General features: G+C 66.6%; 4 protein-coding genes and 1 long non-coding RNA gene across 17 annotated transcripts; 3 read left to right on the forward strand and 2 right to left on the reverse strand.

Annotated features, from left to right (window-relative positions):
• Nucleotides 1–165: 165 nt before the first annotated feature.
• On the reverse strand, nucleotides 166–2,073 carry RNF208 (ring finger protein 208). Its single transcript, XM_029203222.1, has 2 exons — nucleotides 1,943–2,073; nucleotides 166–1,705 (listed from the first exon to the last, which is right to left on the reverse strand). Exon 2 carries the CDS (start codon nucleotides 1,159–1,161, stop codon nucleotides 352–354), a length of 810 nt encoding a protein of 269 aa, XP_029059055.1. The 5' UTR covers nucleotides 1,162–1,705; nucleotides 1,943–2,073; the 3' UTR covers nucleotides 166–351.
• A 1,652-nt stretch (nucleotides 2,074–3,725) lies between these two features.
• CYSRT1 (cysteine rich tail 1) lies at nucleotides 3,726–7,538 on the forward strand. The gene has a single exon (XM_029203150.1). It carries the CDS (start codon nucleotides 5,281–5,283, stop codon nucleotides 5,620–5,622), a length of 342 nt encoding a protein of 113 aa, XP_029058983.1. The 5' UTR covers nucleotides 3,726–5,280; the 3' UTR covers nucleotides 5,623–7,538.
• Nucleotides 7,539–7,944: 406 nt separating this feature from the next.
• On the forward strand, nucleotides 7,945–8,594 carry RNF224 (ring finger protein 224). The gene has a single exon (XM_029203148.1). It carries the CDS (start codon nucleotides 8,076–8,078, stop codon nucleotides 8,544–8,546), a length of 471 nt encoding a protein of 156 aa, XP_029058981.1. The 5' UTR covers nucleotides 7,945–8,075; the 3' UTR covers nucleotides 8,547–8,594.
• A 1,437-nt stretch (nucleotides 8,595–10,031) lies between these two features.
• On the forward strand, nucleotides 10,032–16,271 carry SLC34A3 (solute carrier family 34 member 3). 13 transcript variants are annotated; one of them, XM_029203147.1, is made up of 12 exons: nucleotides 10,883–11,027; nucleotides 11,304–11,393; nucleotides 11,782–11,910; nucleotides 11,992–12,135; nucleotides 12,212–12,323; nucleotides 12,395–12,590; nucleotides 12,793–12,882; nucleotides 12,979–13,066; nucleotides 13,145–13,312; nucleotides 13,385–13,501; nucleotides 13,575–13,699; nucleotides 14,979–16,271. In XM_029203147.1, exons 1-12 carry the CDS (start codon nucleotides 10,943–10,945, stop codon nucleotides 15,441–15,443), a joined length of 1,809 nt encoding a protein of 602 aa, XP_029058980.1. In that variant the 5' UTR covers nucleotides 10,883–10,942; the 3' UTR covers nucleotides 15,444–16,271. The 13 variants fall into 13 exon arrangements, 12 of the variants coding, with proteins under 12 accessions (XP_029058973.1, XP_029058974.1, XP_029058975.1 ...); XM_029203145.1 differs by having other exon boundaries at nucleotides 14,161–15,109; XM_029203140.1 differs by adding an exon at nucleotides 10,032–10,210 and having other exon boundaries at nucleotides 10,901–11,027; nucleotides 12,212–12,590; nucleotides 13,145–13,501; nucleotides 14,161–15,109.
• On the reverse strand, nucleotides 12,464–15,244 carry LOC114884275. Its single transcript, XR_003790817.1, has 3 exons — nucleotides 15,117–15,244; nucleotides 13,180–13,521; nucleotides 12,464–12,702 (listed from the first exon to the last, which is right to left on the reverse strand). It is a non-coding gene; the product is annotated as an uncharacterized LOC114884275 (long non-coding RNA).
• Nucleotides 16,272–18,154: the final 1,883 nt, after the last annotated feature.

The following is an 18,154-nucleotide window of genomic DNA, read 5'->3' on the forward strand; positions in this document are numbered from 1 at the left end:
AGCGTGCCTGGACCAGACCGGCCCCCAGCGAGCAGACCAGGTTGACCCCAAACAGCACTGGGCCTTCCTCTGGCTGCTCCAGCCTGGACCCTGTCAGGGCTGCAGCCCTGCGTGCCCACCCTGGCCCAGGCCTGTGCGCAGGCCTAGGCTTCAGTCCAGGGAACGAGGTGCAAACTTTGGCAGAGTTTTAATGGCAAGGTTGGCTGCAGCGACAGTGCCACGTGGGTGGGGGCCAGAAGCTGTGGTGGGCAAGGGGTCAGTGGGCAACAGGGCAGGGCCAGATCCCTGAAGAAGCAGCGAGCGAGGACCGGTGGGCGGTGGCGGGCAGGCGGGCGGGCGGGCGGGCGGGCGCTACATGATGGAGCAGGCAGACAGCGGGTTCCGCACGTGGCAGGTGCACGCGGCCCCGCAGTACTGCCGGAAGGTCTGGTAGCAGCTGCCCTCAGGCTCGCCCCCCCACTGGCCACCGGACGGAGCGGTCAGTGCCTCAGGTGGCAGGCGGCTCAAGATGGACGTGTTGACGGCCAGCGCAGCCAGGCCGTAGTCAGTGAAGAGCACAGTCTCGCGGCGGCAGGTGGGACAGGAGATGAACTTGTACTTGGGGCAAGACTCGTAGAGAATCTGCAAGCACTGCTCACACACAGAGTGCAGGCAGGACAGCACGCGGGGCCGCCGCTGCGTGACGTTGTACGTGTGCCCGCAGGTGGGGCACTCCAGAGGCTCTCCTGCAGCCGCTGCCGCTGCCGCTGCCGCTGCCGTGGAGGCCCCTGAGGCCGCAGGGCCAGGCCGAATCACGTACTGATTCACGATGACCTCGTCCGCCGGCGCCACTCGGGGGAAGCCCAGCTCCGCGCTGCCCTTGCGGGGCCGACGTGGGAGTGGCGGGGTGCAGGGCGCCCCTTCCAAGGCAGGCATGTCCCCCCCACAGGCCTGGTTGACGATGATCTCTGTGTCTGAGGGCCAGGCTCTCTTGGGTGCCAGAGCAGGGGTGGGCCGGGGTGCAGGTGGGAAGCAGGGGGCGGCCGCCTGCAGCTCGGGGAACTTCTCAGGGTGGACCATCTTCATGGCCTCCATCTTGAGGATGACATGGGGGCCCTTCAGGCAGGACATGAGGAAGCTCGGCCAGCCACTGCCCGCCTCGGGCCCAGGGTCAGCCGGCATCCAGCTGTCTCCAGTCAGACTGGGTGTTCGGGTGGGTGGGGGAGTTGGGTGGGGCCGGGGGGGAGGAGAGGGGGCAGCATCCTGGTCCCGCCAGGCCTGGTGGGGACCCTGGACGCCCTGTGGACTCCTGGGGGAGGCTGGCAAGAGCTTGGGGGGAAGGGCCCCCCCCAGTGGCCACAGTGGCTTCTCAGGTCCAGTCCGAGGAGGAGGAGGAAGGAGCGGGGGAGGAGGAGAGGAACAGGGGCAGGGGGGTGTGGGAGACTGCCCTGGGCTGGAGGTCGGGCCCAGGGGCTCACCCAGGGTCTCTGGCTGCTGAGGCTGGCGAGGGGGCGTTGGGGGGTGTCCCCCTGCAGCCGAGATCAGCCGTCCCGGGGCCGGGACATCCGGGCAGGCAGGGGCTAGGTGGGCCCCATGGCTCCAGGACAGGGCACCCAGGGAAGGCAGCTAGCCTGAGCCCTGGCTGCGGAAGGACCCGGGCTGCAAGCTCGGCGGCGGCGGCGGCGGCCGCGGCGGGAGCAGAGGAGAGGCCTTCACCGGGCCCGAGCTGCAGGTGAGAGACAGCGTGAGCGCAGCGCCCGGGCCCACCCTCACCCTCACCCTCACCCTCACCCTCACCCTCACCCTCACCCTGCACAAAAGGGTGCCCGACCTCTGACCCTTACCCTCGCCAGACTCGGAACCCAGCCCCCTCCCCTGTCCCCGTTCCCGAGGCCCGACCTCCGCCTAGGAGTGGAGGCCGGCGAGCGGCGACCCCGCGCTGTCCCGCCCCGCCCGCACTCACCTGCCCCAGCCTGGCGTCCCCGGCCGGGCCGCGCGCCGCCGCCGCAGAGGTTGTCTCAAAGGCAGGCCTGGATGCGGCGCCCGCGCCTTGGCCCGGTGGCTCCGGCGGCTCTGGCGGCGACCTCGGGCGATGGCCGGGCCGCGGCGGCTCCCGGGGGCGTGGAGCGCAGGGCTCGGCTCGGCGCGGCGGCGGCGGCGGCGGCAGGTGCGTGCCGAGCGTGGCGCGCTCTGCGGCGGAGGCGCGGGGACCGCAGTGCGCGCGGCGCCCGCCCGCGCCCGCAGCGCCACCCCCCCCCCGCCTAGGGACCCGCGCGGGGTCCGCGGGGCGGGGCCAGTCTCTCTGCCGCCCCTCGATCCGCCGCGGGCCTGGCGCCCGCTCTCGGGGTCGCCCTCCTCCTCCCCGCGCGGGCCGCGTGGGGGTCAGGATCTCCGCGGCGTCCCCCCTCCTGCCTCCCCTTCCCCCGTCCCCGCCTGGCTGAGCCTGGGTCCTAGTTAAGCCCCCCGCCTCAATTCTGTAAGGGAAAGCCTGCTTTGAGCTCTCACAGTGCCAGAGGGAGGAAGGGGAGGAGAGAGCCTAGGGGTGGTCCCATGAAAGCTGGTTCCCAGGACCCCACCATGGGACTGCCTTGTGTCCCCGCCAGAGTCAGGGTCTCTGCTTGTCCTTCCACTCGGCCCCCAGTGGGAATGCCTCCAGGGTTTTCTGGCTCACAGGTGCAGCAGGCTGTTTCAAAGACCGCGATGTGACAGAAGAGGGTGATCAGGGGCAGGCAAGCCACAATCAGAGGAGTGAATGGAGGGAGGACCGGTAGTTGGGAGAATGCTCCAAGGACAGGACAGTTGGACAGATGGGTGGTGTGAGGGGTAGGTGGAAGGTCAAACAGACAGCTGGACAGGCTGCCATGGGGCAGCTCAGGGAGGACACGCACCTACACAGGGTGAGGTGGCCCTTTCTGGCATCCCAGCAGGTCAGCACGTGTCCCGTTGTCACAGAGTTGTGTGCTAACCTGACCGCACCCAGCACAGAGGCTCCATTTCTTTCTGCTTCTTCCTCAGGCCAGGCTTCCTTGCCACCCCCCCGGGATACGCCCTCTGCCTGTGAGGAGCTCTCAGGTGAGAGGGAAGACAGAGGACATGCTGACAAATACAGGGCAAGGGACCAGGGCTGCATGGGCCTCCAGAGAGCCTTTCCCTAACCTGCCAGGGCCACCACATGGCATGCTGGCACTCCTTTGATCAGCACTGGGCCATGCACCTAACCCTGGACAGTCCCAGCCCCTTCTGGCCACAGCTCCTCTGCTCTGTACAGGCCAGACTGCACCTGGCTATACACCTAGCCCCAAGTCCTGCAGGCAAAAGAGCCCGGAAAGGTCGGCGCTCCTGATAGAGGGCCCCACGCGGGCAAAACAGACTGCAGAGGCACCCCTGGCCCATAGGCCTTGACTTTGCCGCTCTTTGCCATCTCAGGCTAGTGCCTGCGCCTCTGTGCCCTCCCCCATTCAGCGAGAGCATGTGTGCTAGTGTGCAGGTGCCCCGTGGGAGGGGCAGCGGGGTGCTTATGGGGCCCTGGCGCGAAGGCAGAGTACCTGCGGCAGCCCCGGCCAGGGGAGGACTGGGGGTCCAGTCTAGGCAAGGGCTTTGCTCATCTCCCCACCAACTCCCTAGGCGCGCACCCAAGGTGGTACCGGCCACTAGGCCCCACCCCTTACCCGAGGCCCCGCCCCTGGAGGTAAAGTCCACCCAGTGCAAGGCTCCCGCCCAGAGCCCGCCCAAACCCACGCCTCCCGAGCCGGGCGGCTCAGAGATGGTGCAGCCCAAGCCGGGTCCTGGACAGATGAGGCCAGCTGACCCCGAACCTGGTGTTTAGGAAGACCCTTGAGCGCAGAGGCTTCTGGGGAATATAGTTCCCACCGGGCGCACCTCCACCCCCACCCTGTCAGTCCTGTTTTGCGCATGCGCCAGCCTCCTCTCAGCAAGGGGCAGAATCTGTAGGGGCTGTGGGCGGGGCTTCTGACGCCTGCGCACTGGACCTCTGTTGTCCGCCTCCGAACTTCCCGGTCTTTGGGCCTAATTGCCCCTACGTCTGGTGCCGCATCGGTACTACTCATGTCCGGACCGGTCTGACCGGCCCCGTGCAGGCCACTCTGGTCAGCTGGCCTCTGTGCCGTGTCTGATTTGATCCCGCCCTTCCTGGGGGTGCCCCCCGAGCGCCAAGGACTAGGGGTGCGTGTCCAGGCCGCACCCTACTGTCCCGGTTGCCCCAAGCGGAGCTCACCGTGCCAGGCCCAAACCCAAGACCCCAGTGCTCACATCCACCCCCCCACATACAGCGACCCTGTACGGCAGGTGCTATGTGCCCCCTCACAGATGGAGGGGATGCAAGGGCCAAGGATGGGGACGCTGAGGGATCGGGGGCTTCTGGCCCACGAGGCCACCAACCAGAGGGAAACTAGTTTAAGAAATGAGCTAGAAACGTCACTTGTGTATGAAGCCCATGTCGCCAATCGTAAGATAAGTAAGTTTTATCAGCAAAGGTGTGTAAACCAAGCATTTCTTATCAGTTAAAAAAACCAGCAAACCTCCAAGCCGTGTGTTCGCAAACATCTTGGTCTCTGCCTGCGGGGTAGAGGCTTGGGTCACAGTGAGGACCTCTGCTCTCTGCTTCGAAGCAGAGGCTCTGAGACGTGTGAGTAATGGCTGGGCCCCCAGACCACCTGCAGGCCTGACCCCAGACTCGCCTCCTGTCCTGCCTTCTGGTGAGCTGCAGGTCCCTGGAGGGCCAGGACATGCCCCAGATGCGTTGAGGCTGAATCACCCAGGCTGGCAATGTCCCTGGGACGCCAGGCTGCAGTCAACACCCATCCAAAAAAGGAACGGTGGGTGGCCGCTGTGCTCCAGGAGCTGGGGCCTCCTGGGATCCTGGGAACCCCATCTTTGAGCCCCGCCCTTCCCCAGGAGGGAAAAGGCAGCTGCCAGTCGCTCAGCTCACAGGCACTGGGACCTGGCCCAGAGAACAAGACAGCTTGCTGCCGTCACCACTTCAGGTGGGTCCTGGGCTGAGGGGATTCCGCACCCCCTGTAGGACCAGCTTAGCTGCATATCCCAGCCCCCCACCCCACTCCCAGCTCCGTCACAGGGCCCTGTCTCTCAGGGAGGGCAGGGGACACCTGGGGGCAGCTAGGAGACACTGGCCCTCACTCTCCTTACTCTCCGCTACCTTGCACGTGCACTGACACATAGGCCTCACACACACACTCAGGCGCTTCCACAGCCTGGCTTTTCTTGGGTTCCCCTCCACTGAGCTGATTTTGTCTCCTCTGCCCACCCCTGCCAGGCCAAGCCATGGACCCCCCTGAGATGCTCGTCAAGGACCCGTATGCCCATGTCAGCATCCCGAGGGCTCACCTGCGGCCCAAGCTGGGGCAGCAGCTGGAGGCGGCTCCATCCTCCTTGGAGTCTCAGCCCCTGCCCGTGGGGTCCTGCACCCTGGAGCCTACCGAGGAGGCCCCAGGACCCAAGGGTGCCAAGGGGGCTGCCTCCATCCAGGGCCAGCAGGCCTGGCAGCAGCCCTGCACCCCCTATGGCAGTGGGCAGCGCCAGGCAGGACTGACCTATGCTGGCCTGCCGCCGATGGGGTGTGGCGGCAACACTGCCCGTCACTGCTGGTGCTGTGTCATTTCCTAGCCTGGCCCCTGGGCCGCAGGGCCTGCTGCGGGGCGCCCCCACACGGCAAGCCCGGGCCTCTGCTCAGGTGGCCACAGCAGTGCCTGGACAGTTGGAACAGCCACTGGCCTGTTGTCATGGGTGTTGGCTGCTCCCCACCTTGGACAGCGGCACCTACCCACCGAGAAGGCTGACAGCTCAGCCCCCGCCCCTGAAACAGAGCCCTGGGCGCTAGCCATAATGGTAGCCCCCGGGACACCCTTGACCACCTCTTCAAGGCCCAGGGCCAGGCAATAAAGCAGAGCGACCTTCGTCCCGGCCCCTCTTCTTTGCTGCTACCCGCTTCGGGAGGGTCCCAGGCTAGAGACCACCACAGGCTGCCAGCCGCTATGGGACATTCCGGGGTGGGGCGGCCTCATGACAACCTAACCTGCTCTGCACTCCCAGGTTGGCCCAGAGGCCGGACGGGAAGGCTGGTCGGGCCTGGGCTTGAGCTGCCCTGCATTCCCTGGGGCCGAGGGCGAGCACGGGAGACAGGAGAGTCTGCGGGTCACACAGCAGGGGCGTGCTGGGCCTGGAACCAGGAGTGGAGCCCGAGAGAAGCCTCCAGGAGGAGGACTGTGCTGGCAGCGCAGCGTTGGGTGGCACCAGCGCGGGCAGGTTTCCAGGAGTGGGAGCCCAGGTGACCAGCACCGAGCCTGCCCACCCGTGACTCACTGCCCTGCCTCGGCCAGGGTGTTTTCCTGGTTTCCCACAGAACATCCAATTCCTGAACATCTGCCGTGTGCTTCTCCCCGCTGTCCTGCCTCTGGGGCCTGGGCTTCGTGGAGGTGGGCAGAGAAGGCGCTGGGCCACCTGTCCCCCACCTGTCCAGCAGAGCAGCGCACCTGCGTCGGGGGCATGTGGGGAGCTGAGCCGTTTGGCACGGGGGTGAGGCCGGGATGCCCGTGTGAAGACTGAGCAGCGAGGCCGGTACTGAGCACACTGATGTTTCCGGGACCAGGCAGAGAGAGCCGGAGGAGGCCAAGCTGGCCCCGCAGGATGGACGTGTCCTGGTGCCAGCCTTCCCCCCGACCCCTGGTGACTGGCCACACGGCAGGACTGGTCCCTGGGCGTGGGCAGGCGTGTCAGTGGCCTGACTCCACGGGGCTCAGGCTCCCGGCCCTGCCCCATGACTGGCCCGCACAGGAAGATGACCCCACCTGGGCCAGCCACCAAAAACCCGTCTGACCAGCCCAGGAGGCGGGGGCCTGCCGGGATGGCAGGAGTAAGGAGGGGACCCTCTGGGCCTGGCTTCCTGTAGCAGGACGGAGAGGGTTCTGGGGTCCTGACCTCAACCCACCCTTCCCAACACACCCCATTCTGCTATGTCACTGGGCTGGCCCCAGAGCTTTGACCAGGCAGAGGCCAGGGGGAGGTGGCCTCTGAGGAGGGCATCCGGAGCTGCCCACGGTGCCCTGCACCTCAGAGAGTTTCTGGGTGGTCTCTGTATGAGCGGGGATCTCCACTCCTGTGCTTGAGGGCCTCCTTGGAGCCTTATGGGGCTGGCTTGTGATGGGAACATGACAGGCCTAGCCCAGACAGGGACAAAGGCAATAGGACAAATCAACATGGACACACACACACTGTGACTGTGCTTGAGCCACACAGCAGAAGGACCCCTCAGAGCTCTGAGCTGGTGGGGGTCCTGGCAGGCTTCCTGGAGGAGGTGACGCTTGAACTAAGAGCTGAAGAACAGGCATCACCCAGGTCAAAGCCAAAAAGCTTTCCCATCATGAGGTGGGGGTGGAGTATGAGTGCGGGTGGGCTGGGCACAGGTCTGGGTGGACGAAGTGGGAAGATGGGCAAAGTTGAGTGGCAAAGCCAGGCCTGGGTGAGGGGTTAGTGGAGCTGGGTCTGCGCATGAAGGGGGCGGGGCAGGCAGAGTGGGGGGGGGCCCTTATCTCCTGATGAGTTGGTGGTGTCGGTGGATCCAGTTGCAAGCTCTTTGTGGCTGAAAGGGGAGCCCACGCCTGCCCACAGCCACCACCTGCCTCCCTGCTGACTGGTCCGTGGTAGGCCAGTAACGCGAGCCCCAAGGAGGGAGCCGCAGGGCGCCCTGGGTCCCCCCTACGCCCAGCCACCCTCTGGCTGGACATAGCCACCCAGCAGAGCGGATGCAGGTAAGAGAGGCCTGGGGCTCAGGCAGGCTGGGGTGGGTTCGGGCCTGGGATGGCACACGAGAGCCACAGAGGGAGACCAGAGAGCAGGGCAGGATGCTGCCCAGCAGCAGTCACAGGGACCCAGGCTGTGCCCAGAGCCTGGTGTCCACCAGGCCCACTGGCCACCACCCACCCTCCCGTGTCTGCAGAGGCCTGGGCTCCTGGGCTCCTGTCATCCGGTGGGGCTTCTGGTGCTGAGGCCCCAACCATGCAGGACAAGCACGGGCAGCCTGGGATGGGTAGGCTGCAACCCCCCTGCATGCCTCCCCCAGGATGCTGCCGCCAGAGGGTCCCCGGGCCTCCGAAGAGGGCACAGCCGCTGGGCCCCAGCGAGGTGACTGCGTCATCTGCTACTCAGCCTATGACCTCACTGGGCACCTACCCCGCCGCCTCTACTGCGGTCACACCTTCTGCCAGGCGTGCGTGCGGCGGCTGGACACGCCAGCCCACGAGCAGCGCTGGATCCCCTGCCCGCAGTGCCGCCAGAGCACACCCACGCCCCGCGGAGGGGTGGCCATGCTGGACCTCGACCTGGCTGCCTTCCTGGCCGTCAGGGCCGAGCGGGAGCCGCCTCGCACAGAACCCCAGCCCCCCACGCCCCTCAAAGGCAGCACCGCCATCACTCAGCAGCCGGCCAGGCTTTGGCCTGCCTTGGGCCCCCAGCCCCACTTCCCCCAGCCCAGATGCTGCTTCTGGGGCTGCAGCGGCCTCTGCTGGGACCCCCCAGGCAGCCCCGAGGCCTGAGCCCCGGCCGGTCAGCAGCACGTCCGCCCAGAACAGCCTGGTGGCAGAGCGTCCCGGGGGCCACTCTGCGTGTTCACCCCGGGGCCACAACCTAAGGTCGCGAGCTGTGCCCACAGTACCGTAAGCCCCTGCAGGTGCTGGAATCCCAGCCAGGATTCCCAGGCCCCGCACTGGTCTGTGTGCAGGGGAGGGGTGCTGCTGTCAGAGTCGCCTGCAAGTCCAGCCCGGGTCCAGACCCAGCTCAGAGGGTGGCTCCTGAAAGGGTCTGGGGACCAGACCCCGGGGACTGGGCTGCAGGCCGGAGCGGCAGGGCCCGGCAGAGGCTGTTCCCGGTCCTGCTGGAGCAGGTCTCCCCTCCTCTACAGAACGGCCCAGAGGCGTGAGCCCGGAGGGAGGGAGGGGCTCTCCCTTCACCCCTGGCCTGTGAGGCAGCCCTGCGATGTTCGTCTGCTCACTGAGCTCCCGCTGTGTCGGGAGCTGTTTGGGGAGGGTCCTCCGCAGGCACAGTCACTGCTGCCACAGGTGTCCAAGGAGGTCCAGGCCCAGGGTGGGGGACCTGCCTGAGGGGCTGCTCAGGACAGACGCTCCCATGCCAGGCCCTCAGCTTCCTTCTGCCTCCCCGTGGCCACCAAACAGACCCTTCAGAGGGACCAGAGCATGTGCTGGAGACAGTGGACGCAGACCCCACCAATTGGGCTGCAGCATCCCCACCCCCGCACAGGAAGGAGGCCCTGGGAGGGACCGCGGGGCCCGCGCCGGGCAGCGGGTAGCAGGGACGGACAAGAGAATGTGCTGAGAGGACACTCAGAAACCTCCTCCCTCCCGGGGACAAAGTCCCCCTGCACCAGCGACCGGTGGGCAGCAAGCAGGGGGCCAGGAAGACCAGGCCTGACGGACGGGGAGGGGCCGGCCCAAGCCGGACAGCTCTTCCTCCCCACATCCCAGGAGCAGTAAGGGGACTGACCCCAATAAGAAGCGCTCCACGAGCAAGGGGGCCGGTCAGGGCTCAGCTGGAGAGAGAACAGGATGGGCCGAGTCTCCTGGTCCAGGTGAGCTTGGGCAGTGCGCTGGGCAGCAACGTGGCCTGGGGGAGGGGCCTCGCCTGCCCTCTCCCTTGCAGATGAAGGCATGACACCCGTGACCGTGACCATTGCTGCCCAGCACTGGGGCTGAGCCTGCAGGGAGCTCTGCCAGGCCCAGCCCTGCCCCAAGCCCAGGCCTGAACTGGATGACCTCAGGGGCTGTTGCCCTCCCCGCCTACCTGGTGCAAAGGGCTTCCCTCTGGCTATCGGACCTGGGCAGGAAAACCACAGTGAGGTCCGTAGAGCTTCCCAAGGGGTCCCCAGGCTGGCCAGTCAGAGCCCCAGCACGCTGCCCTGCTTTGGGCAGGCAGCAGGCAGCATCTGGCATGTCACCAAGTCATCCATTCGTGGAAGTCCAGCACTAAGGACCCCCTGCCCAGCCCCGCAACACCCCTGAGTGACAGTGGGGCCTGGACAAGGCAGGTACCGGGACTGCAATGGTACCCCTCAGGGGCCTCGGCTCCTGGGTAAACATTAATGGGGCTCAGCACACGGCAGGTCATGTGTGCACCCAGATCTTTGACCTGCAGCTGCTCCTGGCCTGTGTCTCCTCCCCGAAGGTGCCCCTCACTACCCACACAGGTAGGAGCTTCTAGAGCCAGGTGGGGACCCAGGACACTGGGGTCAGGGCGGGGGGACCTCCAGGGCTTAGGCGCCCCCCCCCCAGGAGCTGAGGGTGAGAGAGCAGCTTGGGGGCAGCAGGAGGGAGGGGTGGCAGCAGGCTCCCCAGCTCCCGGGCCTTGGGCACTGGGAGCTGAGGTAGGCGACTCGATGGGGGCTCCAGACCCAGCAGGCTGAGGAGGGAGCCTTGAGGTGGGGTGGGGGCGACCAAGCCCCCTGTCCTGCCCCCCGTCACTGGAGGTGGGGCCCTTATCAAGCGGAGATGTTGCCATTTGGTACCAAATACCAGAGTCTAAGCCGCGACCGGCTGCAGTGGTCGCTGTGACACCTGATAGGAGAGGTCCCCGAGTCCCCGGCTCCCGACCACTTCAGGCCACACCCCAGCACCCTAGGCCACCCACCAGGCCTTCTTCCAGCCAGGACCAGCAACGGAGCCAGGGTTCCCTCAACTCGGTCCCCCCAAACTGGACTGGGCACACCTGACAGCCACTTGAGATCACTATAGCCATCTCCCTGCGGACAGAGGAAGGGGGCAGTCACCAAGGCCAACGGCGGGTGAGAAGGGAGGACAGCGGTGAGGTCTCAGGCCAGGGGACGCCAAGACCTGGCGGGCAGGGGGAGGAGCTGTGTCTGAACTGCCCTTCCCCCCAGCAGATCTAGATTTGGGCCTGGGCCTGTCCCTGCCCAAAATCCATGCCGAGTTCCCTCACCTGCGCCCAGGACCCTCCTGCCACTCTGGACACAGTTGGCCTGGTGGACCAGAGGCTGGGAAATGCAGGTACCAGGAGCCCCAGGGTCCCGGAGCCTCGGCCTGCCTCCCTGCCCACCCACCTGGCCTCTGACCCATTGCTCTGGGGAAGCTGGGAGAGGGGCTCCAGCCCATCCGTCCCCAGGAGAGCCCAGGGGCCGGAACAGTTAGGGGCCCCCCTCCTTCCCATTTTTGTCCCTCACCCCAAGCTCCTGTGCCACAATCCCCCCAACCCCTTCGGGCGCCACTTAAAGGTGTCCAGGAAACAGCTAGGTTCCTGGCCCTACCTGACCCTGACCCCTGCAGGGCCCTCCGGTTCTGCCCCCATCTTGGAAGACGGAGATGTGGACCCCTGGGCCCTCCCTCAGCTAAAGGACACTGGCCAGTCCTGGAAAGGTAGGTCTGGAGATGCTGGGTAACTGGACAAACGAGGCTCGGACTTGCCAGGGTGTGAGCGTGAGAGGGTTCTTGGGGAGAGAGAGCAAGGAGGGGGTTTGCCCCAACGGGCCCCATGGAAACCCGCCACGCAGACCACCGCCAGGGCACCCTGGTCCCTCAGTTCAACGGCCTGCCTGCCCACCTGCCCCCCCTCCTCCCTCCTGCGGGCAGTGAGGCTCCCCGGAGGCCCTAAGGGGCTGTCTGCTTGGCCACTCTGCAAAGGAACAGAGGAGAGGGACCCTGGCCCTGTGCTGGGAGTGGGGAGAAGAGGAAGGGGCCTGGAAGGGGAGCCGGGGCGGGGGCAGGGTGGGGACTGGCTGAGGACAGCCCTGCCCTCTGTCCTCAGAGCTCAGCATGGCCGGCAGGGTGCTCCAGGGGGCTGCTGGCTTCCTCAAGGTCTGTGGGCTCCTGGGCAGCCTCTACCTCTTCATCTGCTCCCTGGACATCCTCAGCTCTGCCTTCCAGCTGCTAGGCAGTGAGTGACCAGCTAGGTGGCTGGGGGTGGGGCAGCCAGCCAACCCTCCCCAGCCTCAGGGCACCTGTCTCCCGGGCGTAGGCAAAGTAGCTGGAGACATCTTCAAGGACAACGTGGTGCTGTCCAACCCTGTGGCTGGACTGGTCATCGGCGTGCTGGGCACGGTACTCGTGCAGAGCTCCAGCACGTCCTCCTCCATCGTGGTCAGCATGGTGGCCTCCAAGCGTGAGTGCCCCCCTCCCCTCCCCCAGGATGGTGGTGGCGGGGTGAGGGGCGAGAGGCTGATGCAGCACCCCTACAGTGCTGACCGTGCGGGCATCTGTGCCCGTCATCATGGGCGTCAACGTGGGCACATCCGTCACCAGCACCCTGGTCTCGATGGCACAGTCGGGGGACCGGGACGCGTTTCGGAGGTGAGTGAGGTGCGGGGGAGGGCAGGGGCTGCGGCTGAGGCTTCCGACCACCCAACTCCGTGTGGCCTCAGGGCCTTCGGCGGCTCAGCCGTGCACGGCATCTTCAACTGGCTCACGGCGCTGACCCTGCTGCCGCTGGAGAGCGCTGCGGCCCCCCTGGAGAGGCTCAGCGCACTGGCCCTGGGCGCTGCCAGCCTGCAGCCCGGGGGGCACGCACCTGACATCCTCAAGGTGCTGACACGGCCGCTCACACGCCTCATCGTGCAGGTGAGGCCAGCCGCTGCTTCCGGCAGGACCCACACGCCAGGCGTGGCGGGGAGGGGTTTCTTGGGGAGGTGGCGACAGACAGCCGAGGCAGATGTGGGCAGGGCGTCGTCGGCTGGGGGAAGAGAGAGCACGCTGGGCCGGGCTGTGGTCCTCTGAGCCCCCGGGGAGTCCAACACCAGACCCAGACTCCTCTGTCCCCCAGCTGGACGCTGATGTCATTACGGGCAGCGGCACAGGCAACGCTACCAACAGTAGCCTCATTAAGCGATGGTGTGGCACCGAGGCGCAGACGGTGAGGTGCCTTGGACCCCTGAACTCCGACCCACTGAATTAGCCGGTCCTGGCTACTCTGAGCCTGTCCTGAGCCCAACCCGCCTTGCCTCCCCAGACCGCAGGTAACAGCAGCACCTGTGCGGCGGCCACTGGGGGCCCCTGCCCTGCGAGGAACAGCTCTGCCACCGAGGAGCAGCTTCCCTGTGAGGCCCGGCGCCCGCCCCAGCCCCCGCCCACCCCGCGCGCTGGCCGCAGCTCACCCACCCCCGCCCTGCCACCAGGCCGCCACCTGTTCGAGGGCACAGCGCTCGCGGACCTGGCCGTGGGCTTCATCCTGCTGGCTGCCTCCCTGCTCATGCTCTGTGCCTGCCTCGCCCTCATCGTCAAGCTGCTCAGCTCCACTCTGCGGGGCCGCGTGGGCCAGGCCGTGAGCACCGTCGTCAACGCTGGTGGGCCTTGGGGAGGCGGTGAGGGTGGCGGCAAGGAGGCCCGACTGGGGGTGACCGGCTCCCCCTCCGCAGACTTCCCCTCCCCATTCGGCTGGCTCAGCGGCTATCTGGCCATCCTCGTGGGGGCCGGCCTGACCTTCGCACTCCAGAGCAGCAGCGTCTTCACTGCAGCCGTCGTGCCGCTCATGGGTGAGCACAACAGGTGGCACCTGACCGAGGGGGCAGGGGGTGCGGGGCCCATGATGACCCCTGGCTCCCCCAGGGGTCCGGGTAATCAGCCTGGAGCGGGCGTACCCCCTCTTCCTGGGCTCCAACATCGGCACCACCACCACGGCCCTGCTGGCTGCCCTGGCCAGCCCTTCGGATATGCTGATCAGCGCCGTCCAGGTACCACCCTCCCGCACCCCTCCCCTGCCCCCAAGCCCCTCCCACTCCCAACACAGGCCTGGGGCTTGCGCTCAGGCTCAGCCCCCTCCTGTCCAGCCCTGTGGGCTGGAGGCGGCAGGCCTGCCCTGGGGCCTCAGGCTCCAGCTCTCCTGGGCCCCACCTCTGGCTGCCTGCTCAAACCTGCAGCCTCCTCGTCTTCCGGGACCCCAGGGGCCCTGTGGGCATTTCTCAGAGTCCCAGGCCTTCTTCTCTTCCCCTGCAGCCTTATCATTTCTAGGATCCTGTAGTCCCAGGGTGCCTTCTCCTCCCTTCCAGCTGGCAGCTCCCCCAACCTCTCCTGAGGGACCACTGCATACTGCTGGCTGTGTCCCTTTGAGGCCTCCCGGCCCTCGGGGGCCTCAAGCCCCTCTATGCCAACGCCTCTAGGATGTCCCCCACCCCCAGGCACCTAAACCCCACAGGCCCCTACGTGGACGACTCACCGTCTTCCTCCGTGCACCCTTGGCCGGTCACAACTCTGCCTCCGGGACGCCTCCCCCAGCTGCACACCCCACGCCCAGTCCCATTCAGTCCTGCGGATTCTCTCCAGATCATCCCCTGTGCTCCACTGCTTCTGTCCCAGCACCCTAACAGGTGCAGCTCCTGAAAGCCTGGATCTTGCTGGGCTGCTGCCCACAAGAAGAGAACCCCAGCCCTCCCCGACTCCCACCTGCTCTCTTGCCTTGGCTCTTTGTCCATTTGGAACCTCCCAGTGCAGGGCCCTGATCCACCCCCTCCAGGAAGCCCTCCGGACTGCACCCACCACACCGACTCCTCGACTTCTTCAGCAACCCCTGGAGGGAGTTGTGTTCTCTCCACGTGTGGCCCTGCAACTCCTCCTCACAGGAGCCAGGCCAGAGCCCAGGGCTGGGTGGCCAAACCCGCTCAGGGATGACATGAGCGGGGTCACCGTGAACGACGCGTTGGCAAGCTAAGCCAGCTCAGGGGAAGGTCGAATCCACGGGGTCATCACAGATGCAGTTACCACATGGGGATGCCGTACTAGGGCCCCGACCCTCAAAGTGTTGGGGGGTGCAGGAAGAGCGGGCCCAACACAGCTGGCCAGAATTTGCCCTCCCAGGCTGCCGTCTCGGCTAACAAGCGGGACCCCAAACTGCCTTTGGGCTTAGTGCCCTTTCTGCCAAGAAAGGGAGGGGCAGGCGTCCTGGGGAGCCCAGGGGACCCCGTACCACAGAGCCCAGGCTCCTGAACCCTGCCTGCCCTCCCTCCCTCCCTCCAGGTCGCCCTCATCCACTTCTTCTTCAACCTGGCTGGCATCCTGTTGTGGTACGTGGTGCCCGTCCTCCGGCTGCCCATCCCACTGGCCAAGCGCTTTGGGGACCTGACTGCCCGCTACCGCTGGGTGGCCGTCGCCTACCTGCTGCTCAGCTTCTTGCTGCTGCCGCTGGCCGCCTGCGGGCTCTCCCTGGCGGGGAGTACAGTGCTGGCTGCAGTTGGGGGGCCCCTGCTTGTGCTGGTACTCCTCATCATCCTGGTCGCCATCCTGCAGCGGCACCGGCCAGCCTGGCTGCCCCGCCGCCTGCGCTCCTGGGCCTGGCTGCCCCTGTGGCTCCGTTCTCTGGAGCCCTGGGACCGCCTGGTGAGCCGCTGCTGCCCCTGCAAGGCCTGCAGCCCCCCTCAGGCTGCGGCCAAGGAGGCCCACTGCTATGAGAACCCCGAGGTCCTGGCCTCCCAGCAGTTGTGAAGAGCGGACGTACCCACCCCCGTTGACCTCTGGGTGCCCTGAGGGATCCTAGTGGTTGCGGACATCTGCATCACCTGCATCACCTTCTTTGCAAATAAACAAGCCTGTACCCAGCTGTGGGTGGTCTTCTCTCCCCAACCCCAGGCTGCGTGGGCAGGGCCCCACCCGCCTCCATAGGGAGCTGGGAGTGGGGCAGCGCCGTTGCTGCCCCCAGCGGACACCAGGGGCCCGCACTGAGCCCTCGTGGGAGCTGGCCTTCCCCGGAGGTGCGGCTACACAGCTGATCCCCGAGGCCCAAGCTGTGACTCTGTTTCTCTCCGCGGCCACTGGGGACAGAAGGCCCTAAGTAGTGGCCAATCCAGAGCGTAGAGACTTCCCGCAGCAAGAAGCTCAGGGTCCAGGGAGGCTGGAAGCGGCCGGGGCCTTCCCTGTGGGTACAGGAGGGAAAGGGCGACCGTCTCCCACGCACCGCCGCCGCGGAGGACGCGCGCGGGCAGCTCCTGCGCCGTCCAGCCCCCTGTCGGCGGTCGGGCTGGAGGACGTCACGTGGCCGCGGCAGGGCCCCGAGTTCCGCAGGTGCGTCGGGGAGTGGGGAGGGGACAAGCAGGACCGGGTGGCCCCAAGGCGCCCTACTCCTCTCCGTCCCCGTTCTGCCTCTATCTCTGTTTTCGCAGAGCGTGGCGCACGCGCTGCAGAGCACGGGGCTGCTCAGTGCCCCTCACCCCAGGAAGTGGGTCCTGCCCGCGACGCCCGGCGCCGCTCGCATCTGGAGGCCCCCACCTACGCGAAACACCTCGGCCGCGAGGCGGTCGAAGGCCTCTGGGCCAGGTGCCCACCTGGGGGTGGAGCGTGCGGGAGGGGGCCGCCCCCGCCCGCCCCCGCCCGCCCCCTGCTCCTCCCCGCAGCTCAGCGGGTTTCCACACAGGACCGCTTTTGTCTGGCGGCCGGGCGGTAACCGGACACCCCTCCAGCCCGGGGCTGCCCACAACCCCAGCCCGACCTCATGCCTCCGCCCTGAGAGGAGGGCATTGGCGGATCACGTGTCCCGGCACAAGTCGCGCACGGAGAGGGGCGCGCACGCGCAGACCTGCGGGCCGCTCGGGGTCTGGTTTGCCCCGTTAGCTGCTGCGGCCAGTCACCGCCTCCCGGTCCGTGGATGCTACCCTGATGGGGGCACCTTCCTTCCCTGGCCCCCACGTTTGCCTAACCAGACCCGGGGGGGACAGGTGTGAATCGTCAGGAAGATGAGACCAGGAGACCCCAGGACCAATTATTGTCCGGGATCATGTCCTTTCACTTCTCAGGTCTCTCCGCCCCACTCCGTGTCCCCTAGTCCCTCTCAGCCCCTCCAGGTCTCCTGTCCCCCCCAACACGCTCCTGGGTCTCCTGAGCCTGGGGCTCACTCTGGCCTCGGAAGGAGCTAGTCACACGTTCTGAGAGCCATAGGGGCCTCATGGGAACAAGACCCTTGGGGCAGGCTCATTACCCCCTTTTGGCTTCCCCCCACTTTTGTAACCTCAGGACACACTTGTGGTTCTGACATCAACCTCACTCCCATGGAAGTCCCGTGAGGAGGGACTGGGCCTGGCTGCTTCCCTGGGGACATGGAGGGGGCAGCTCCCCCTCCCCATGGTGGGAAGGCAGTGAGAGGGGAAGAAAGTACCCCATGCACCTCTCCTTCCGGGGGCGGGTGAGGCCGCCCACAAAGGCTGACTGCTGGGTCCTTTGAGGCCGTGAACGACTGTCTGCCTGCTGCTCCTGCCTGGCGGTAACGCACCCTCCCGCTGGGACCATGGCCACCAGTAAACAGAGCCGTCGTTGTGGATGCCTCCGACAGCTGCAGGCTGGGGCAGGAGGGCCAGGCGCCTAGCACTCCCACAGCCCCTGCCCACTCTGCCCTGCGTCCCGCTGGGCCACAGAGCTGCACTGGGCCCAGACCGGCCCCCCAGCCCAACCTCTCCACCCTGCAGCAGGAACACCCTTGGCTGAGGGTGGGGACCTGCAGGGCTTACCCCCGCCAGCCCTGGGCAGCAGTGGCAACTGTGGTCCTTGGCCGAGGGCCACGGGGAGCTTCCTGCTGTCTTGTTCCCAGTGTTCACTTTGGGAGGGCAAGGCGGACAACCTGGTGCCACGGGGGGCTCTGGGGCTCACACCTGGGTGGGAGACACAACCTCTATTTTGTTACCTGTAAAGTAGGGGGGCCATGCCGAACTCCCAGCCCTGTGTGCACTGGTCACAGGAAACAGGGACCTTTGCCAGCGGGGATCTCAGCCAAGGGTGGGGGGCAAGGAGAGAAGGCTTTGACAAACATCTCAAAGAGCACTGCTCACTGGCTCGCTTGGAGGAAAATCTGAGCTTCTCCCTTGCTCACCAGTTTGTGGGTTTGTGACAACTCAATGCTACCAGGCCCCAGAGCCTCCCTGCTGCAGGGCCAGGGCCTTGCAGGCTGCTGCTTGGGCAGCTAAGCCACTTTGCAGGGCACCGTGAGAACCCCGGATGCCAGGCAGTGACCCTGCACACCCCACATGCCACTGCCTGTGGCCAGCAGAAGCCGGGCCCACCTTCCTGGACTGGCATGGAGGAGGGGACTGACCAGCACTTTGACATTCTGACTCACCCTCCAGGTCAGGACTGCAGCTGCAGACCACTCTCAGGGGATGCAAAGGCTAATCTCTATGCCAGCATGCTGCTTGCCCCAACAATTCCATCCA

Source organism: Monodon monoceros, unplaced genomic scaffold, assembly GCF_005190385.1.
Source record: "Monodon monoceros isolate NGI ecotype Baffin Bay Population unplaced genomic scaffold, NGI_Narwhal_1 Super_Scaffold_5, whole genome shotgun sequence".
NCBI lineage: Eukaryota > Metazoa > Chordata > Mammalia > Artiodactyla > Monodontidae > Monodon > Monodon monoceros.